Source organism: Octopus sinensis, linkage group LG18 (genome assembly GCF_006345805.1).
Source record: "Octopus sinensis linkage group LG18, ASM634580v1, whole genome shotgun sequence".
NCBI classification, from domain to species: Eukaryota; Metazoa; Mollusca; class Cephalopoda; order Octopoda; family Octopodidae; genus Octopus; species Octopus sinensis.
In genome coordinates, this window is record NC_043014.1 from 24,216,405 (window position 1) to 24,238,454 (window position 22,050).

A 22,050-nucleotide genomic window follows, 5' to 3' on the forward strand; every position below is an offset into this window, starting at 1 on the left:
CCCATAATAATATTGATGGCAAAAAATGCCTGTATTTCTTCTACACTTGTGGGAAACCCATTTTTTTCCAATTTGTTTATATTCTGCATAATGGTTTGTTTCTGCAGTGATCGCTTCAAACAAGCTTACTGGAAAAAATAAGAAAGAAGATCTAATGGTTTTGATTCCTGATAAAAACTATGAATAGGTCCAGTCTCTTCAGAAAAATCATTGATGAAAATAGATTTTAACTTGTTACTCTATTCAGATACTGTTGCTATCAGTGTTCTCTTCAGAATCACTGCTTTCAGTTTCGGATACAGAAATATGATTCATTTTCATGCACCACATGCTTTTGTAGTTTACTTATACATTTGCATGATTTCTCCATATTTCTGTTGAAAAGCCCTCAAATTCAGAATCACTACTTGACAGCATGAAACTGTTATCCATTTTAAAAGTTGAAAAAAATCATAGAAGTAAAAATGTGGAAAAAACATTCCCAAAATTCAGAGAGCTCAGATATCATGTCAAACAATGTTGGATACTGTAATTCAACTATTTACAAAGTGAAATCACATGTTTTCACTTATGTACTAGCAAGATTTGTTCCAAAATCCTTATTTAAATATCAATGGCTTCACTTGGCCAGCTTCAGCCAGGTTGGTTGTTTGAACCAAAAAAATCATTTTGCTGGCTGCAGCCGGGTTGGTATTGAAAGGGTTAATGGTATCTTTTTGGAGCTGGGAGATGAGGTGTTTTTTTGATAGCTGCAGCCAAATCAGTTACGAACTGGCTCAATATAGATCACTGATATACCATCAATATTGGTGTCTTTCACAAAAAACACTTAATTCAAGAGTCCAATTTGCCTAATTGTAAATAGATATGAGGATGCACAGTTTACACCTATAAGCAATAATAGTTATATATTATCAATAAGTTGTCTTTTGTAAGTGAGCCCTAACTTTAACCAAGATGCTTCTTGCCTGTCTAAATTATCTATGTACATTACACGAAGAGATGACTTCACTGAAACCCTCTCTGATCTAATAATTACAGATCATCCATTAACCTTTTACAAAATAATCTGTTTATCATAAACAATGAATAACATCTGTTTCTTTTATATACTTAGGTACATCTACAGATGTCAGCCGTTATGCTGGACAATATGAACATGTCTTTGAGTCTACCACAGCTGGAATCACTATTCAAGCACCACAGGTTAGTTCTATTGCTCATATCATAGCTTATAATGTATGGTATTAGACATGATGTCTAAAATAAATTATTCTTTTTAAAGAATAATTTCAAAGCCAGCAATTTTTGAGGGAGGAGGAAAGTTGATTACATCAACCTCAATGCTCAACTGATGTTTTATTTTATTGACCCCGAAAGATGGCAGTTTGAACTCAGAATGTAAAAAGATAAAAAAGATGTCACTAAGCATTTTGTACTTTGTGGTAATGAATTTACCAGCTTGCCATCTTTGTCTCATCATCATCATCATCGTTTAGCGTCCGTTTTCCATGCTAGCATGGGTTGGATGGTTCAACTGGGGTCTGTGAAGCCGGAAGGCTTCATCAGGCCCAGTCAGATCTGGCAATGTTTCTACGGCTGGATGCCCTTCCTAACGCCAACCACTGCGTGAGTGTAGCGGGTGCTTTTTACGTGCCACCCGCACAGGTGTCAGACAGAGCTGGCAAACGGCCACGAACGGATGGTGCTTTTTACGTGCCACTGGCACGAAGCCAGTTGGGGCAGCGCTGGCAACGGTCACGAATTGATGGTTCTCTTACATGCCACCGGCACTGGTAACTCATCTGCAATTTCCATTGATCGATCTGATCCTCACTTGCCTCAACAGGTCTTCACAAGTAGAGTTTTGTGTCCCAAGAAGGGAAGGTATGCATACGTAGGCTGGCTCCATCCCATGTAGAAGGCCACGGGTTATGGTCTCACTTGTCCTGCCGAGTCTTCTCGCGCACAGCACACTTCCAGAGGTCTCGGTCTCTAGTCATTTCCTCAGTGAGACCTAAAGTTCGAAGGTCGTGCTTCACCACCTCGTCCAAGGTTTTCCTGGGTCTGCCTCTTCCACAGGTTCCCTCAACTGCTAGGGTGTGGCACTTTTTCACACAACTATCTTCATCCATTCTCGCCACATGCCCATACCAGCGCAAACGTCTCTCTTGCACACCACAACTGATGCTTCTTAGGTCCAGCTTTTCTCTCAAAGTACTTACACTCTGCCGAGTATGAGTACTGACATTACACATCCATCGGAGCATACTGGCTTCATTTCTTGCGAGCTTACGCATATCCTCAGCAGTCACGGCCCATGTTTCACTGCCATGTAGCAGAGGTAAGAGCTCTCTGAACTTTGCCCAAGCTATTCTTACTCTAGCAGTTACACTTTCAGCACACCCGCCCCCGCTGCTGACTTGGTCACCTAGGTAACGGAAGTTATCAACTATTTCTAGTTTTTCTCCCTGGAAAGTGACAGAAGTTGGTCTCAGAGCATTTTCAGTGTTTATTGTTCTTGAGCATCTGCCACATACAAAAACCATCTTCCTAGTTAGCCTTCCTTTGACATTGCTGCACCTCTTATGTGTCCATAGCTTACACTTGGTGCATCTTATAGAGTTTCTACCTACACCTTTTCTACAGATCGAGCAGGGCCATCTACCTGAAGGCGTTTGTGATTTGTCTACCTTCCTACTTATTAGGACTTTGGTTTTGGCTAGGTTGACTCTAAGGCCCTTCGATTCTAATCCTTGTTTCCACACCTGAAACTTCTCCTCCAGTTCTGATAGTGACTCAGCAATTAGAGCAGGGTCATCAGCATAGAGGAGCTCCCAAGGGCATCCTGTCTTGAATTTCTCCATTATTGCCTGGAGGACTATGATAAATAGGAAGGGGCTGAGGACTGAGCCTTGGTGGACCCCTACCTCTACCCGGAATTCTTCACTGTACTCGTTGCCAACCCTCACCTTAATAGCAGCGTCCCTGTACATGGCTCGCACAGCTCTCACTAACCATTCATCTATCCCTAGTTTCCTCATTGACCACCAGATAAGGTCTCTGTCGTTCGTCAACGAGGTAGTCTGCAGTAGAGTGTCATAGAATCGGTCTTTCTGTCCATCGGGTAGCCCCGACTGAGGAGCATAGGCTGATATAATGGTTGCTAAACTATGATGAAGCACTAATCTAATCTTAAGTATTCTGTCACATACTCTGATTACCTCAATTACTTTATCTACCCATTTCTCAGCGATAAGTATACCCACGCCACCAACCCTGTCAATGTTCCCTGCCCAGAAAATCTTGTACCTGCGTTCCTTGCCTGTGAGGAACCTAGCAGATCCTCCTCTCCACCTTATTTCTTGCATGCAACATATATCCACACATCTCCGTTCAAGCATCTCGACTATCTCACCAGACCTACCTTTCAGTGTGCCAACATTGAGGGTGCCAACCCTGAGGGTGTGGGAGGCTTGGGCCCTAGAGACCCTGGGATGGTGGACAGTAGCTTCGTGTACCTGAAAAGAAAGCTCGCATTTGGCAGCATTCATGTGCAAGTAATAAAGTAGCCTTCAGTACAACCTGCATAACACTAGCCTTTCATATTTTGCACTGTATGAACATTATCTTACATAGGTCGAGACTAGGGGTAGGGATGGTGAAAGAGCATTTGCAGTCGTCATGGGAAGCAACCCCGGGATGGCAAAGAATAGGGACTTCCGGCATGTGTGGAGGGGGTGCACCGTAACCTAGAAAGAGGTTCTGTTAATCATGTGAGCAAGAAAATAGGTTTGAAAAATCAGAGAGAATGAGAATTTTTATGGGAAAGATAAGTGGCTATGAACCGGGAGACAAGACTAAATGAAAAAAAATGTTTGAGCTAGACAGGGTAATGAGGGAATACTGAAAGAAAGAGGAACAATACAATGAGATAGTAATCGAAGAATAGTGAAAGAATAATGATGATACGTGCAAAGATAGAAGGTAGTTGAAGCGAGGCTGAATCACTTAGCTTTAGCCATTCATGATATGTGCGTATTTCTTCTTTAGATATTTGGAAGCGAGTGGGGTTAACGATAATGCGATCGCTCTTTTATATATGGCGATGATGGTTATGGAAAGGGAGGGGACATAGAGAAACATAGGGAGAGAGATAGGGTTAGTTAGAGAGGGGTGGAGAGAGGTGGTTGAGGAACATGTGGGAATAAAGCGGTGTGAGGAAATTTGACTAGCATAGTTGAAAGGGGACGGCATTGTCGATAATAATCATTATTTGATAACTAATATAGACTTGGGGCAAAACAGGTAAAATCTGAGTTCGTCAGGCAATCTAACTAGTCCATAACCTAGAAAGAGGTTCTGTTTATCGTGTGAGCAAGAAAATAGCTTTGAAAAATCAGAGAGAATGAGAATTTTTATGGGAAAGATAAGTGGCTATGAAATGGGAGACAAGACTAAACGAAAAAAATGTTTGAGCTAGACAGGGTAATGAGGGAATACTGAAAGAAAGAGGAACAATACAATGAGATAGTAATCGAAGAATAGTGAAAGAATAATGATGATACGTGCAAAGATAGAAGGTAGTTGAAGCGAGGCTGAATCACTTAGCTTTAGCCATTGATTCTTTCTACCAAAGGGACAAGGCCTGAAATTTTTGGAGGAGGGATCTAGTCAATTAGATTGACCCCAGAGTTTTACTGGTACTTAATTTATTGACCCCAAAAGGATGAAAGGCAAAGTCAACCTTGGCAAAATTTGAACTCAGAACACGTCCAGAATGCTAATGATTCTCCCAGCTCACCACCTTTCTCATTTAGAATAATGACAATTTACTTCAATTTAATTTACTGTTCTTCATTTTAAGCTATTGATTTTAATTTCATTTCTCTTTTTGTGTTTGATCTTTTTTATTAATTTGTTTTATAGTTAATTTGTGTTTTCCATTCTTATTTGAAATATTGATGTTTTTATATGACTTTAAACCCATTAATGTACAGTGCCCTCCAAATTGGACAATTAGAAAATTTTACAATTTGAGATATCTATTTCAATTTTAAATATTGTTCTCATATTAAAAATGTTTCATGAATCTAAATTATTGTTATAAGTCATCCTTTTATAATCTTTTTATTCTTAATTTATTTTTCATATTATTTAATTGTGGTTAAAGAAAGTTAAATTTTATGTATTAATGTATTTAAATGGGTTAATCTTATTATTTTGTCATTTTGTTATCATTTCAAAAGACAGTCATTAGGATAGTGTCTCCAGTAAATATATAAACTGAATTAATAAATTCAAGATGGCTTCTTGCACTTTCCTAATAAATTTAAATAATGCTAACATAATGACAACTGTCACTCTCAGCAAAGTATGTCAAGATAACTTGTACCCATAGATTAATTGACTGACACTCAAAGTGGATGCATGCATGTGTGAGTGTTTGAGTGGATGATGTATTTTGTTTTGAGGACACTTTCATTCCTAGTCACAACACTAAATCATGCTACTGAATAGTGCGCTAGAATTTATCATTCTCCATCTGGGTAAAAACTTGGTCATGAATAGATATATTATTGTTAACATGAATAAATATATGTTGTTGATGAGGTAAGTGAAGAAATTAATTTGTATATTAATAGAGGTGTATAGTCAATGTGCTACTAGAATACATTTCCGAATGACTTATTTACCTGTTTAGCTTTTTCTGTACTGTAAAATAGTTATTTTAGTTTTAGTAAAAAGTGTTGGGGACAGTGAGGTAGTCTCTACAGGGTCACTCAGTCTGCTAGTAATAGTACCACTTCTTCCTCCTATCATACCCTACTGTCTCAAAGAAAGGAAACACATACTGAACAGTATAGTATATGTTAATTAAAAAATGGGATGGTCATTGCTGGAACATATTTGGTGATAAGTATGTTTGATCAATGTTAACCTGGGTTTAAATAATGATTGAAATGTTCAAGTTGTTTTTAGATTTTAAGTACCTCTAGAAGCAGTTTTTGTCTACATATTGCATGGAGAATCTCAGTTAATCAGAGATTTTCAACTTACTATATTACATGTGTGACACACTACTGTATGTGTCTATAGTATGAAAAATACTCTTCTGGGGTTACTTTTTATCAACTATGTTGTTGATACTTACAGATTCCATCACTTTTCCTATGTTTCTAAGTATATTAATCACTTAAGTTTTATCATGTGTAGATTATGTTTTGCTGAAGAAGTCTAAGATTGAAACATAGCTTTTGCATTCACTTGTCAGTTTTAAAGACAAGATCCACTCCAGTTTGCATCATGTTTGTTTTCCAAAGTGTGCAGTTCTTGAGATTTTCAGTTGGCTCCTTTGTTTCTTGTTTTTAGATTTAAAACTTTCCTTAGAAGGAGTTTTTGTTTACTAATTGCATAGATGATATCAATTAATTAAAGTTTTCCAACTTGCTGTATTAGATATACGAGACCCTACCATGGCATAATGCTCTGTTTTAATATCCACAATACATCACATTATCAGGATATTTTGTTCTATGAAGAAGTTATGTACCTGAACATTTACTAATAACTTTTCATGACCTTATTTCTAAAGATATACACTGTTCTAGGTATCAGTTAATCTTAAAAATAATCAGGAATTTGAAGAAGTTTAGTAAAATATTTAAGTTCATTATTAATTATTACATTAAGCCAGTTTTTGGAAGGCTGTGCCTCAAATATGCATGCTCTAAGACAGGTAGTTTTGTTTCAAAGAACTAGAAGTAGTCTCATCCGGATTGGTAGCAAAAGGGCCAAAGGTATGCAGATCATAAGAGTAATAATGGAAGTTTGTAAAGTGCTCCACTTTTTTAGAGTTCAGTGGCTGTAGTACTCTTCTTTTTTTATTCCTTTTTACATTTATTTTTTCCAGTTTTACAGCTGAATGCTCTTTCTGTCATGTTTTTTCAAGAAAGGGAGCTCATACTCTATATATCTTTGAAAGCACAAAGCAAGCAGACAACCTGTTGACAGGAGAAATGATAGAAATGTCACTGCCTGTAACCGAATGATTTTCAGAGAAGTGCAAATATCAACGCTTGCACTCACACAAACAAGCAAACACAGCGTCTTCAGTCTTCCTCTTTTGCAGACTCCCTTCTCTTGATACTTCTTCACCAAACTGTCATTCTTCATACATATCCCTTGTTTGTACTACTTCAGTCATCTTTCCAGCACACTGCACCTAATTTTCAGTTTGGTTCCTGCACCTAATGCCCAGTATGATTCTTCTAAATTCACCTACACTCTGTCATTCTTACACACTGTCATTACGTATCCAGTGGGGCACGTTCATCTCTCTTTTTACCTACATTCAATTAGTCTCTAATATTTTTGTACTAATGCAAATTATATTTTCATTTCTGTTTCAGTTGGATGTCAATACAGTTGCAGCTGGAGGTGGATCCATCCTATATTTTAGATTCGGATTATTTGTTGTTGGTCCAGAATCTGCTGGAGCACACCCTGGACCATTGTGCTACAGAAAAAGTAAGTTATTGTGTTTAAAGTGTTGGTAAATTATATATGCTAGTTTTTCATTCAGATTTACTGCCCTCCTAGATGAACTCCCTTCACTGCAGCTTGTGGAATTCATGTCTTCTTGTGCAGACTTTCAGTATCTGATACCCTAATGAATTTGTCAGTTCACTGCCCTAGACAAGTATTTTATTTAGAAGGATGAAAGGTAAAGTTGTTCTTGAGGAATTTTAACTCAGAATACAAGAATCTGGCATAAATACCACAAGGCGTTTCATCTGATGCCTTGTTAACTCCAATTTGTCACCTACAATGTAACAGGTTGAATTAATGGTGATCTGTGTATACACTTATGATAGTCAGTTTAGCTACAAAATTTGATTTTCTTAATTATCAGAAAACCCCACTTGCTAATTTAATTTGTTTCTTGTAGTTTCAAATAAGAATTAAGTCTCCTAGATGAAATTATAATGTTTTATGTTAATTTACAAAAGAAAACTACTACTTATTTTCAGTATAAATCTAGAATTTTAACTGATTAAATAACATCCCAGGTGTCTTAAATTTACTAAGTCTTGTGCATTTTTGAAAACTACAAGTGCAGACATAGCTGAGTGGTACCACAGTTCGTTTTATATTTCATAGTCTCAAGTTTGGCACCTTGGATGTCTATTGTAGCCTCAAAATGACTAATATTGATAAATGGAAACTGTGGAAGTCCAGCATATATAGATATTATCATTTGTGCAACAGTGGTGTTATGTTTACATTCTCTATAAATGCCATGTAATTTATTGGTTTGAAGACCAGTGGAATAAAAATATAACTTACCTGAGAAAACAGATAAACATTGGCAACAGAAAGGGCATCTAGCCATGCAATACTGCCTCAATAAATCATGTCCAATCCATAACTGCATGAGAAAGCAGATGTAAAAATGATCTTGTAAATATAACTGATGTATTTATTTCCTTACCTCCCAGACGGTCCCTTGACTGTTACTGATGCTAATTTGTGTCTCGGTCGAATCCTACCTGAGTATTTCCCTCACATCTTTGGAGAGTCAAAAGACCAACCACTTGATAAAGAAGCTACCATAAATGCTTTTCATAAATTAACAACTGAGGTAAGAGACTTTTATTAGCCTTACTCTTCAACAGCCAATTACTTTCACACTCTCTTCATCTATCCACTTTCCAAACATAGGTTATGGACATGTTTCATCCCTTGAGGAATAACAAAAATGTACTGTCTAACAATTAAAGTTAAATATTGTGTCCTCTTGGTAAATATTCTTAGTGACATCCCCAGGGAACTGTCTTGAGGCCATTACTGTTTATAGTATCTCTCTTAGACATGCCCATGGTTACTCACATAGCCACTGTCACTAGCTACACTGATGATACACACTTATCACAGGCAATAAAGAACCCAGACGATGCTGCATGCTTACAGCAGGACCTAAATGCAATATACAAGTGGACTGAAAAAAAGAAAATACTGGAAAATTTCAAGCACTGCACTATCAGCTCATAAATGCACCACAACTTGCATATACAGGACCTGATGGTACTGCAATCCCAAAGTCACAGTGTGAGACTTGGGGATCAGAATGTGTACTGATGCTGCATTTCATATGCACATTACCAAGATGGCAACAAAGTGCATACAGCTGGTAGGAATGGATATTAAGGTCTTCGAGACAAGAGACCAAGAAGTTGTGTTGATACTATGGAGGACCTTTGTTCTCAGTCTCCTGGGCTACTGCTGTCATCTATGGTCACTACATAGTGCCAAGCTAACAGTGGATCTTGAAGCAGTCCAATGTTACTACACTAAAAAGATTGTAACAGTGCAGCAGATGAGCTACTGAGAGAGACTAAAATAACTATGACTTTATTCTCTGAAGTGAAGATGCAAGAGATATGTAATAATCTACATATGGAAAATTCTGGAAGGGTTAGCACCTAATTTCAGCATTGAGTGTTATACAAATGCCCAAACTGGATGCCATTGCATTGTACATAAGGTACAGTTCATCCCATCTAATGTCAGGACCAAGTACTGCAATAGCTTAGGGTTCTAAGACTGACAGCTCTTCAGTGTTCTGCCCACCAAAATTAAGAAACCAACTCAATGGATATGGATGTCTTCAGAAAGGAACTGGACATTCTCCTATTCACACTACCAAACGAACCAAAATCCTGGCATGAGGTACACCAGGGTAAAAGCCCATGCAGGAATGGTAATATGAAATCTCACCACACTGAAGAAATCAGCTAAATGAAAAAGCTGTGAGAAAAGGTACAAACTGACAGTGGTGCTCCAACATGACCATAACTGCTTGGCTGGAACAAATTAAAGAATATAAAATAATATATATATATGCATGTATAAATTCGAGAATTTGATGGACATATAGTGGTATGTAAACCAACTCAAGAAATCTCTAGAGACTTTTTATTCATGCACCTGAAGAAACCCAGAATGGGTTGAGACATGTGTCGTATCCAATAAAGTCTATTACACATCCCATCTCCTATTTTATTAATACTGTTACCCCAGCTGCCACTATGAAGTCCCTGCAGTAAATCTACAGATAACAACAGGTAATCGAAACTGTGCCAGTTCTTTACTCATCATCCATTTATACAATTTCTCCATTATGTATGTATTTATGTGTTTATGTATGTATGTATAATAATAATAATCCTTGGGTGGAATTTATAAACGTTTAATGTATCACTACACATGTAACAACGCATTAAATCTTTATAAATTCCACCCAAGGATTATTGTTATTATTATTATATTTATCCTATTTTATATTGGTATAGCTCGATGCAACCCCAAAAAACGGGTTCACCAGTCAGCATCATTAGGCTGTGGCTGGCATAATAGAAGAGGAGCTTTATTTGCATATTTAAAATGTTTTCCATAAACAAATTTAAAAGATGTATGTACATATGTATATATATATGTATATATACTTATAATCAAGGTACAATATAGTGCACAGCATTGCTAGAAATAAGAGTCCAAATGGCTCAAAGACCACAGTTATCACTTATACACACTGCTGATTTTGAGGAAACCAGTATATGAAAAGCCAACTTACCAATAGCAAGTAAAAATCGCAAATGAGTTTGCAGATATACTCACATCATGTGATTTCAAACTCTGTGATAAGCACTTAGTCCTCATCAGTGAATTTGCTGCTATATTCAAATGGTCTATACATACATGGTGATGTGAGTATATTTAGCCCTCAGCAGTAATAATCACTGATGAGGACTAAGTGTTTATCACTGTAAAAAAAAAAAAACCTCTCTCTCTTGTTCACATATCCTATAAAAACTGAATATGACCAAACTTTTAGTAATTTGGGTTTTTTTTATATATACCCAAGCCTATTCCCCATTTTTTTAGGAACGGGTAGCCACAGACATACATTAGGCATTCCATTCATTTCCCAGCTTAAAGAGGCAAACCCCGTTCAATACTTGGGTCAAGGCATAGATCACAATCCCCAATATCAGCAGCGGAGCCTGACAGCATATGCTGGTTCTGTACCCCTTTGAACAACATCAAATTCACTCATCTGTTCACAAACACTCTCCAAGCTTTCCTATCATTTATAAATTCTCTTGCCTTTCTCACTCCAACACCTCTAACCACCAAAGCTTTCCTCACTCCATCGATCCACACAAACCGAGGTCTACCTCTGTTTCTGCTGCCTACCACTTCTGTCTTCATCATCCTCCTTACCATCTGCTCCTCATCCATCATCTCCATGTGGCTAAAACACTTCAACATTCATCTATCTAGTTTGGTTGTTAGCTCTTTTCTCATTCCTGGTTGTCTTCACACCTCCTTATTCCTCATCCTGTCATCTGTGTCACACTAACCATAGCCCTCAGACATCGCATCTCAAACACATCTAGTCGCCTTTCTCCACCCTCATGTCCCTGCACCATATAACATTGTCAGCACAATCATTCCCTCATACACACCTCTTTTCGCTTTCATACTCAACCTTTTATCACCTTAGCTACATTTACTTTTAGTTTCCTCCTCTCACACACTCTTCCAAATTCTACCACCAGTCTCCTTAGTTGCTCTTCCAAATCCGCCACTAGTGCTGTATCATCAACAAACAATAACTGACTCACCTGCCATTTCTCTCCATTTTCTCCAACCATTTGGGCTCCCCTAGAAAAGGTTCAAGCATTTACCTCTCTCACCATACCATCCACATATAAATTAAACAGCCATGGAGACATCACACAACCCTGTCTTAACCCGACCTTCACTTCAAACCACTCACTTACTTCACCACTCACCCCAAATGGATGCCTTATTTTCTCTATAAAAACTCTGAACAGCTCTCAACAATCTACCATCTACTCCATACAACCACAACACCTGCAGAATTAACAATAGTAGAAAATCAAATTCGATGACTGGCATCCGTGCTAGTGGAACACTAAGAGCACCATACGAGCACATTCGTTACCAGAGCAACAAGCTGGCCTCCATGACTGTGGGACATAAAAAAACACCATTTGAGCGTGATCGTTACCTGTGTCTCCTTACTGGCACTTGTGCTGGTGGCACTTGAAAAAACATTTGAGCAAGGTCGTTGCCAGTGCCACTGGACTGGCTCCTGCGCAGGTGGCACATAAAAAGCACCATTTGAGTGTGGCTATTGCCAGTACCACCTAACTGGCCCGTGTGCCGGTGGCACATAAAAAAGCATCCACTACACCCTTGGTGTGTTTGGTGTTAGGAAGGGCATCCAGCTGTAGAAACTCTGCCAGATCAGATTGGAGTCTGGTGCAGCCATCTGGTTTGCTAGACCTCAGTCAAATCATCCAAGCCATGCTAGCATGGAAAGCAGATGTTAAACGATGATGATGATATGTGTGTTTTTGTATCTGTATTTGTCCCCCTACCATCGCTTGACAACTGATGCTGGTGTGTTTACATCTCCATCATTTAGCACTACGGCAAAAGGGACTGATAAAATAAGTACTAGACTTACAAAGAATAAGTCCTGGGGTTGATTTGTTCAACTAAAAGGAAATGCTCCAACATGGCTGCAGTCAAATGACTGAAACAAGTAAAAGAATAAAAGAATATACATATATGTATATATAAATATATGTATATGTTTATTCAATTGAAACAATTGTCGGATTTATAAGGTGAGAACTAAAATATAGATATGATTTTCTTCGTACATACTTTGTCATAACAAAAATCAGTACTTGCTGTAATTTCTATAGAATATCTGTAGAGATAACCCTAACAGGCAATGTAATAGTGCGCTGCTAACACAGTAGAATGTGGTATTGATTTATAAAAACGTTTAATATACTTTACTTTATTATAATTGGTCATAACGGAATAACCTGTCTGGAATGTGTTCAATATGTAAAATAGGTATATCCAATAACCAAACACTGCTGTATACAGAGGCTATTTAAGCAATGTGTTCAATGATGACTAACGGGTTGGATGGGTACCCTTACCCTTTTCTCATCTTTGATCTCGTCGTTTGATTACATCTGATGTCTTGTATATGAAATGTTGTAACAAAAATCAGTGCTGGCTATAATCTCTATAGAATATCTGTAGAAATAACCTTAACAAGTAATGCAAAAGTGCACTGCTAATGCAGTAGAACTTGGTATTGACTTACAAACATTTTATATACTTTATAGTATATTATGGTTGCATAATGAAATACTGTATACCTACAAGTCATTAGTATATATACATGTATATATTTACATATATGTATATATTTATATGTATCTATGAGCAAAACGCCCCCTGTCCAATGGACAGTGCTGAGTTGTCAAACATTTAAACCAAATTTTCTCAAAACAACATGTCTGACTGTCCCATAGGCCTCCCCTTTGAGAAACACTGATTTAACCTAAATTTGAGACACCAGCAAAAGAAGAAATAAAGATAGACTTTCTTCTATTCTAAAGAAAATGGTTTTATTCACACAAATATGCAACCGAAGAGTTTAAAGTACCAGTAATGATAAGGCTGTTGACTGGGGGAACACAAACATGGTTTAAACAGTAAGCTTGGCAGGAAAGAAACGTGCCTTTAAGCAGTACAAAAACAACAAAAAATGGAAGGTGCAGTTATGTACAAGTTCACGGAAGAAAAGCAGGACAAAAACGATGCATGCAAATGGGTTAGCTGGAGGTAAATCTAGATGGAAAAGCATAATGAATTTATGTACCTGGGACAATAATAAGTTTATCCAATAAAACATGTAGGAAATCAACTTGGGGCGATTTTTGATGAAAAGCAACAACCTAAGGAACTAAGTAACTAATTTTAAGCTAACTTACTTTATGGGATGTTCAAGGGCATGGAAAAGCTAGTGGAGTGCAGCATTGTAAACCACATTCCTTGTTACTCCGTCTGGAAAGTAGTAGAAAAGGTTTGTCGAACAGCCAACCCTTGAACAGTTCACATACAGTTGTCCTTGCAAAAAGCAGGGAGTGCTGAGGTCCAACCCCACGACTTTCAATGACTGCCCCTGTGCTTTGTTGATGGTCATCGCAAAGATCAGGTGAATAGGGAATTGAATGCATTTCGTTGGGTAAACACAGTCCAACGGAATCAATGGCATGTGGGAAATAAAAACAACATCCCCTGCTCCTTGACCCATGATAACTTTTGCCTCGAGAACATCATCCAAAAGTTGGGTGAGGACTAACCAAGTGCCATTGCAAAGTCGTGGGGGTTCCAAGTTTCGGAAGAGAATAATGGGACTTCCAACCGTGAGGCAGAGTTTATGGGGTGGCAAATCTGATGGTTCTTGTGAGTTAAGAAATTCAGTCAAGTACACCATGACTTGCTCTGGGTTAGTAATTGAATCAACGAATGTGTAGATTTGTTCCTGGGTCGGCAGTTGACAAGGGAGGTGAGTGTTAAGCGTATTCCTACGACTTTATCGATCGCGTTCTCACCTGGAATCGATTTTTGTAATTTTTTCAAAACTTATACATGCCCTGATACCGTCGGTATCTATATATCAAATTTGAGCACAATTGGATGGAGGAAGCCCGAGATCCTAGAAGACACACAGACAGACAGACAGAACGGATTTTATATAATAGATGTATAAATACATGTATATTTATATACATATATATATGTGTGTGTGTGTGTGTGTGTGTGTGTGTATGTATGTATGTATGTATGTAAATGTATGCACCTTTATCCTGACTTCACAGTCTTCCATAGGAATTATGTCTTTTTCATGGAAAAATTGGTAACAAGAGGAGTTCCTGGTCAATGAAAATTCTCTCAACAAATTGTATCTGATCCATCCAGGCATGGAGAAATGGACATTAAGTGATTATGGTGATGACGGCAGCAGTGATGGTGGTTGTTGTTGTAGTTCTATTGAATAGCCTCCATTTGTGCCACATTTTCAATATAATCCATTGTTATTTTTTTTTATTTTATGTTTATTGATTTCTTTATTTCATTTTGTTTTCACTATCATTCTACCATTTCAGGTAAATAATTTTACTTTAGATCAGCAACCTGGCAGTAATACAATGAGTATGGAGGAGGTTGCTATGGGTTTCATTCGGGTTGCTAATGAAGCTATGTGTCGTCCCATTAGAGCTCTCACCCAGGTAAGCTGCAATTCTTATAAATGTACAACTTTCAAGTTTCCATAGCTGTTGTTCTCTAACATCTAATGTGATTTTTCATTTGTCTTGTTTTCTTTCTGCTTTTAGTCATTGGACTGCAGCCTTACTAGGGCACCATCTTCAAGAATTTGATTATGTGGTTCAGAAATTTACTTCATAAGCACATAGCCCTAAGCTCAATCCTATTGCACATGGCCTTGGGCAAGTGTCTTCTACAATAGCCTTATGTTGACCAATAATCCTAGCTTGATGAGAATGGAAACAAAAACAAAATGATGATTTTTCAATCAATCAATTGTAATATTTGTTCAGGACCATTTACAGACACTTCTTTGGCATTCTTGCTCTCTGAAATGCTATGAACCCATTGGATTGATCTATTGCAAAACTGTAACCAATAGTGCTATTATTCACTAATTGCAATATGAATAAACAGTGAGCTCCCCTAAAGGCATCCAAGAATCAGGGGTTGTAATTCAGCCAGGTGACACTTTAGGCCTGGTTCGATGCCCAAGCAGTAGGTCTGGTCCATATCCTTGTAACAGTGAATTCTGCCAAATGCACCCAAGGCATATGGTTTTTTTGTTCTTATGTAGCCTTGGGTCAGACATAGTTAAGCAGTCCTAATATGCAGATAGTCAATTGAATGGCAAGATATAACCCCATTTTGCCGGTTATACTATGCATCTACTTAGGGAACATAATGCACAATCTAAGGTGCAATCTAAGGGTGGAGTGTGACAGAATAGATGTGGTTCATTCTTTCTGTTGTACAGTCTTTTACTGTATCATCATCATCGTTTAACGTCCGTTTTCCGCGCTAGCACGGGTTGAACAGTTCGACCGGGGTCTGGGAAGCCAGGGGCTGCTCCAGGCTCCAGTCTGATCTGGCAGAGTTTCTACGGCTGGATGCCCTTCCTAACGCCAACCACTCCGCGAGTGTAGTGGGTGCTTTTTATGTGCCACCTGCACAGGTGCCAGGGGGGGTCCGGCATCGGTCACGATCGGTTGGAGCTTTTAACGTGCCAGCAGCATGGAAGCCAGCCAAGTTGCGGCGCTGGCAACGTTCGGATGGTCTTTTTATGTGCCACCGGCACGGGAGCCAGTCGGGGCGGCGCTGGCATCGGCCACGTTCGGATGGTGCTTTTTATGTGCCACCAGCACAGAAGCCAGTCGGGGCGGCGCTGGCATCGGCCATGTTCAGATAATGCTTTTTATGTGCCACCGGCACAGGCATCACAACTACTATTTCCATTGATATTTATTTCGACATTCATGTTCATGTACTTGACTCAACAGGTCTCCTCAAGCACAGCGGGACGTTCTGGGATCCGGGGTACTTTGAATGGGCAGGGGCTATGCGGAACTGATGCAGGAAGCAGCCCGGGTCTTTGCCGTCACAGCATATCTCCAGAGATCTCGGTTCTTCGCCATTGCCTCAGTGAGGCCCAACGCTCTGAGGTCATGCTTGACTACCTCATCCCATGTCTTCCTGGGTCTACCTCTCCCCCTGATACCTTCAACTGTTTGTCCACAGATTTTGCTGATGACCATAGAAGCAAGCAAAGTCTGAGCTTTTAATGTTGCTGCTTTCATTCTTTGTTTGTTTGGGTCAAGTATGATAGTGTTTTTTTCAGATGATGTTGTTGTAGTCTTTCAGGATATTGTATATGTACCAGGATGTTTGGAGCTGGTTATCATATAATGGCATGGACAGTTGAGATTAAATACTTCTGCAGTAATTACCCTGTTTATTGTTTTATAATACTTTCATGTATCTAATGCGCTCATTACAAATGGAAAACTAAATGTCATAGTCTAGGGAACCAGGTGAGCTTAATCCTGCTAGGTACAATAATTATTACGAATAAAAAATATTGCAAACAAGCCAAATTATCACACACTATAAGCACCAACTAATGGTATGTTGGCAGTTATGTGGGAGAAGTCAAATCATTCCATTACATCTCCTTCTTCAGAATACATAACCTTCACCTGGTATGTGTCTTATTTATCTAAATGAAATATTCACTTTGAAAGGAATGGTGACAAACTTTCATTTACCTCACTGCTGTTTGCAATGAGTGGGTGTTAATAGTTACACCTTGGTGGCTGCTGCTGCTACTGATGATGATCATCATCGTTTAACGTCTGCTTTCCATGCTAGCATGGGTTGGATGATTTGACTGAGGGCTGGCGAACCAAATGGCTGCACCAGGCTTCAATCTGAATCTGGCAGAGTTTCTACAGCTTGATGCCCTTCTTAATGCCAACCACTCCAGGAGTGTAGTGGGTGCTTTTTACGTGCCACTAGCATGGGGTCAGTCAGGCAGTACTTGGCAACGACCTTGCTCAAATCTTTTACACATGCCACTGGCACAGGTGCCAGTAAGGCTCAAATGGTGCCTTTTATGTGCCACCGGCACGGAGGCCAGATAGCCGCTCTGGCAATGATCATGCTCGGATGGTGCTCTTAACACCCTACTAGCATGGGGTTCGAGTTCCAGTAAGGCAACGCTGGTAACAATCACACTCGAATGGTGCCTTTTATGTGCCACTGGCATGGAAGCAGGTTAGCCGCTCTGTCAACGATCACACTCGTATGGTGCTCTATGCACCCTGCTAGCACGGATGCCAGTCATCGAATTTGATTTTGATTTTGATTTCACTTGCCTCAACAGGTCTTCGCAAGCAGAGTTTTAGTGTCCAAAGAAGGAAAAGGTACGCATAAGTGGGCTGGTTACGCCCCTGGCATAGGCCACGAGGTTATGGTCTCATTTGGCTTGCCAGGTCTTCTCAAGCACAGCATATTTCCAAAAGTTTTAGTCACTAGTCTTTTCCTTGGTGAGGCCTAAAGTTTGAAGGTCGTGCTTCACCACTTCATTCCAGGTCTTTCTTGGTCTACCTCTTCCACAGGTTCCCTCAACCGCTAGGGTGTGGCACTTTTTCACACAGCTATCCTCATCCATTCTTGCCACATGACCATACCAGCGCAGTTGTCTCTCTTGCACACCACATCTGATGCTTCTTAGGTCCAACATTTCTCTCAAGGTACTTACACTCTGTCAAGTATGTACACTGACATTACACATCCATCGGATCATACTGGCTTCATTCCTTGCGAGCTTACGCATGTCCTCAGCAGTCACAGCCCATGTTTCACTGCGATGTAGCATGGCTGTTCATACACATGCGTCATACAGTCTACCTTTTACTCTGAGCGAGAGGCCTTTTGTCACCAGCAGAGGTAAGAGCTCTCTGAACTTTGCCCAAGCTATTCTTATTCTAGCAGCTACACTTTAAGTGCATCCTCCCCCGTTACTAACTTGGTCACCTAGGTAATGGAAGCTATCAACTACTAGTTTTCCTCCCTGGAATGTGGTGGAAGTTGTTCTCTGTGCATTTTCAGAGTATACTGCACCCAAGCATCTGCCACATACAAAAACTATCTTCCCAGTTAGCCTTCCTTTGATATTACTGCACCTCTTATGTGTTCATAGCTTACACTGGGTACATCTTATAGAGTTTCTACCTACGCCTCTACTACAGATCGAGCAGTGTTATCTACCTGAAGGGATTTGTGGTTTGCCTGCCTTCCTGCTTATTAGGACTTTGGTTTTAGCTAGGTTGACTCTAAGGTCCTTCGATTCTAATCCTTGTTTCCACACTTGAAACTTCTCTAGTTCTGATAGTGACTCAGCAATTAGAGCAAGGTCATCAGCATATAGGAGCTCCCAGGGGCATCCTGTCTTGAATTCCTCTGTTTTTGCCTGGATGACTATGATAAATAGGAGGCGGCTGAGGACTGAACCTTGGTGGACCCCTACCTCTACCCTGAATTCTTCAGTGTACTCGTTGCCAACCCTCACCTTACTGACAGCGTCCCTGTACATGGCTTGCACGGCTCTCACTAACCATTCATTTATCCCTAGTTTCCTCATTGACCACCAGATAAGGGATTGGAGGACCCTGTCAAAGGCTTTCTCCATGTCAACGAAAGCCAGGTACAGGGGCTTATCTTTGGCTAGGTATTTCTCCAGTAGCTGTCTTACCTGGAATATAGCATCAGTGGTGCTTTTCCCTGGCACGAAACCAAACTGCATCTCATCCAGATTGACTCTTTCTCTAATTAGTTGGGCTATGACCCTCTCTGTGTCCTTCATTACCTGATCCAACAGCTTGATACCTCTGTAATTATTTGTATCTAAAGCGTCACCTTTACCTTTGTAGCAGTTGACTATTATGCTGCTACACCAGTCATTGGGTATGACTCCTTTGTGTATCACCTAGTTAACTATACGGGTGACTAGGCTATAGCTGACACTGCCAGATATTTTGAGCATCTCTACATTAAATCTGATGGGCCAGGGGCTTTCCCTGTCTTCATACTTTTAATTGCTTTATCTACCAAGGAACTGTCAACTCGGATAGCTGGTCCCTCTGTTGGGTTGACATTCGGCAGACTCTCTTTCTCCCATTCATTTTCTTTATTCAGCAACCTGTCATAGTGGCATCTCCAAACCCCTCTCTTTGCAGCCTCATTTAGTGCAAGTGAGCCATCATCCATGCGAACACATTTCTCTCCTACAACATCCCGATTCTCTCTCACACAACTGTTTTGCAACATGAAATACCTCAAGTCTTTGGTCCTCACAGCACAGAACATTGGCAAATTTTTTCTTATCTGCTTCCCCTCTGGCTAAATAAACCTGTCTCCTAGCTTCCCTTCTGGCAGTCTGATACAATTTCCTACTACCACTGTTCTTCCAGTCCTTCCAAGTTTGTTTCTGTTTTCTAATAGCCCTGTCAACAAGATTGTTCCACCACCACATTATTTTGGGTTGAGAGGGGACTTTACACAGGTTGTCTCGTAGAAACCTCCAGTTGTCTTCTATATCGTGTGAAGCTATATCCCCTTCTATTTCGTCAAAGGCTTCTAGTAATATGTCTCTAAATCTCTGTCAATTTGCAGGATCTTTAAATCTCCAGACCCTTCTTCTCCTTGCTAGTCATCTTCTGGGCATCCATTTAGCCCTGATCCTGAAGTCACTAACTACCAGTCTATGTTGTGGGGTACATTCTTCGCCTGGGAAGGTTTTGGCATTTATAAGCAGCCATCTTTCCCTTTTCTGGTGAGGATGTAGTCAATTTGACTAGTGTGTCTGCCAGAGCGGTAGGTGACTGGCAGGTTTTCTGAAGTTAGTATTGCAGACCATAAGATCATTTGCATCACAGAACTCCAGCAGCCTGGTTCCCTCCTCATTGCAAGAGCCAAAACCGTAGCCTCCATGTATGCCATGGAAGCCCCCAACATGTTGTCCAACATGTCCAAGCCAGAAATATAAGCTTTTACATCCTTTATGGAAATTCTCTTGACCACAATATAAACAACTATACGGCTGGACTGAAAGAAAGTAAAGTTGAACTACAGTACTCCCATATTTATGATAAATTTATGGTTTCATACACTGACACAATATCACAATATTGCATTCACATGCACAGAATCATGCATTTTGTCCTACAAAACAACTTTAAAATGTCTTTCAATAAGTGTATGATGAAACATACTTATTTTCTTCTTACTAAATATCCTTGTAAAACAGCAGTGCATCTTATATGCAGGCAAATACAATAACTATCATCACATGTCCAGGTGGTCACCAGTTTTTAGAATTTTGGTTTTACTGTGTAGATGGTTGGTCTATGGATGCAGTTTGTGTACAACTTTTTAAGATGTGTAGTGTGCAGTTTGTGTAAATTGTAGTTTATTGTGGCTCATTGAATAGAGGGTGGGAGCCTATAGAAGACATATGCTTCATGATAGTTCTGATGTGTTGTTATATACTATTGTTGTCATTTCTTTCTGTTGGTAAAATATGGTACAAGGTAGTATTAAAAAGTTCCCGGACTAGTTTTGTAGTGCACCAACAGATGGCAGCACACAGTTGCATATGCAGTGAGAGCTAGCAGTGACCTTCATGAGACAGTTTGCCAAGTGACATTGCTGTGTTTACTTCGCAAGTTGTGAAGTTTGTGTTTTTGTGATTATGTGTATGCTGTTGTCTGCAATTTTATCATGGACAAGAACAATGAGCCAGTGTGAAATTTTGTGTTAAACTTGGGAAGTCTGCTACAGAGACATTGTTTCAGCAAGCTTATAGTGACAAGGCAATGGGTCATTGCTTTGTTTTCAAGTGGCATACGCGCTTCAAAAGCAGAACATCCTTGGAATATGATGAGTAATTTGGAAGACCTGCTACATGCGTCACCCCATGAAATGTGGTATTATGCATCAAGAATTTGTTCCCCAGGGCCACCTCATCAATCAAGAGTTCTACTGCAATGTTTTGAAGCATCTGAGAAAGGATATTCAGCAAAAGTGACCAGACCTGTGGAGCACAAAGAACTGGATTCTTCATCGAGCTCTTCTCACTCATAAGTTGCACACCAAAAACATGGTATCACTTTTGCACCCACTGTATTTGCCATATTTAGCACCTGTGGCCTTCCATCTCTTTTCCCAATGTGAAAATGCAGCTTAAAGGTCACTCTTTTAACACCTTTGTCAAGATCCAGAGTGAATCACAGAAGGTCCTTGACTCGCTTATGGAAAAAAGATTTCCAGGCTGGATTCCAAAAGTGGCAGGAATGCTGGGAGTAGTGATTATTTCAAAGGAGATGATGTTAAAACTTAGGTAAATAAGTTATTTTTTATTAAACATAACTAGTCCAGAAATCTTTTGATTCCACCTTGTATTTGTGATTGCTCTAAACATGTTTGTGCATCATTCTGTTTTTTACTATCTTCTCTGTATACTATGAATGTTATGGA

The 22,050-nt window shown here is 39.5% G+C and overlaps 1 protein-coding gene across 1 annotated transcript in view; it reads left to right on the top strand.

The window, feature by feature from the left end:
• LOC115221209 (5-oxoprolinase) overlaps positions 1–22,050 on the top strand; it is a 180,558-nt gene that overhangs the window by 41,093 nt on the left and 117,415 nt on the right. Inside the window, 4 exon segments of the mRNA XM_036510593.1 lie at positions 1,118–1,206; positions 7,413–7,530; positions 8,502–8,644; positions 15,075–15,197. Of these exon segments, the coding sequence (XP_036366486.1) occupies positions 1,118–1,206; positions 7,413–7,530; positions 8,502–8,644; positions 15,075–15,197 (473 nt within the window).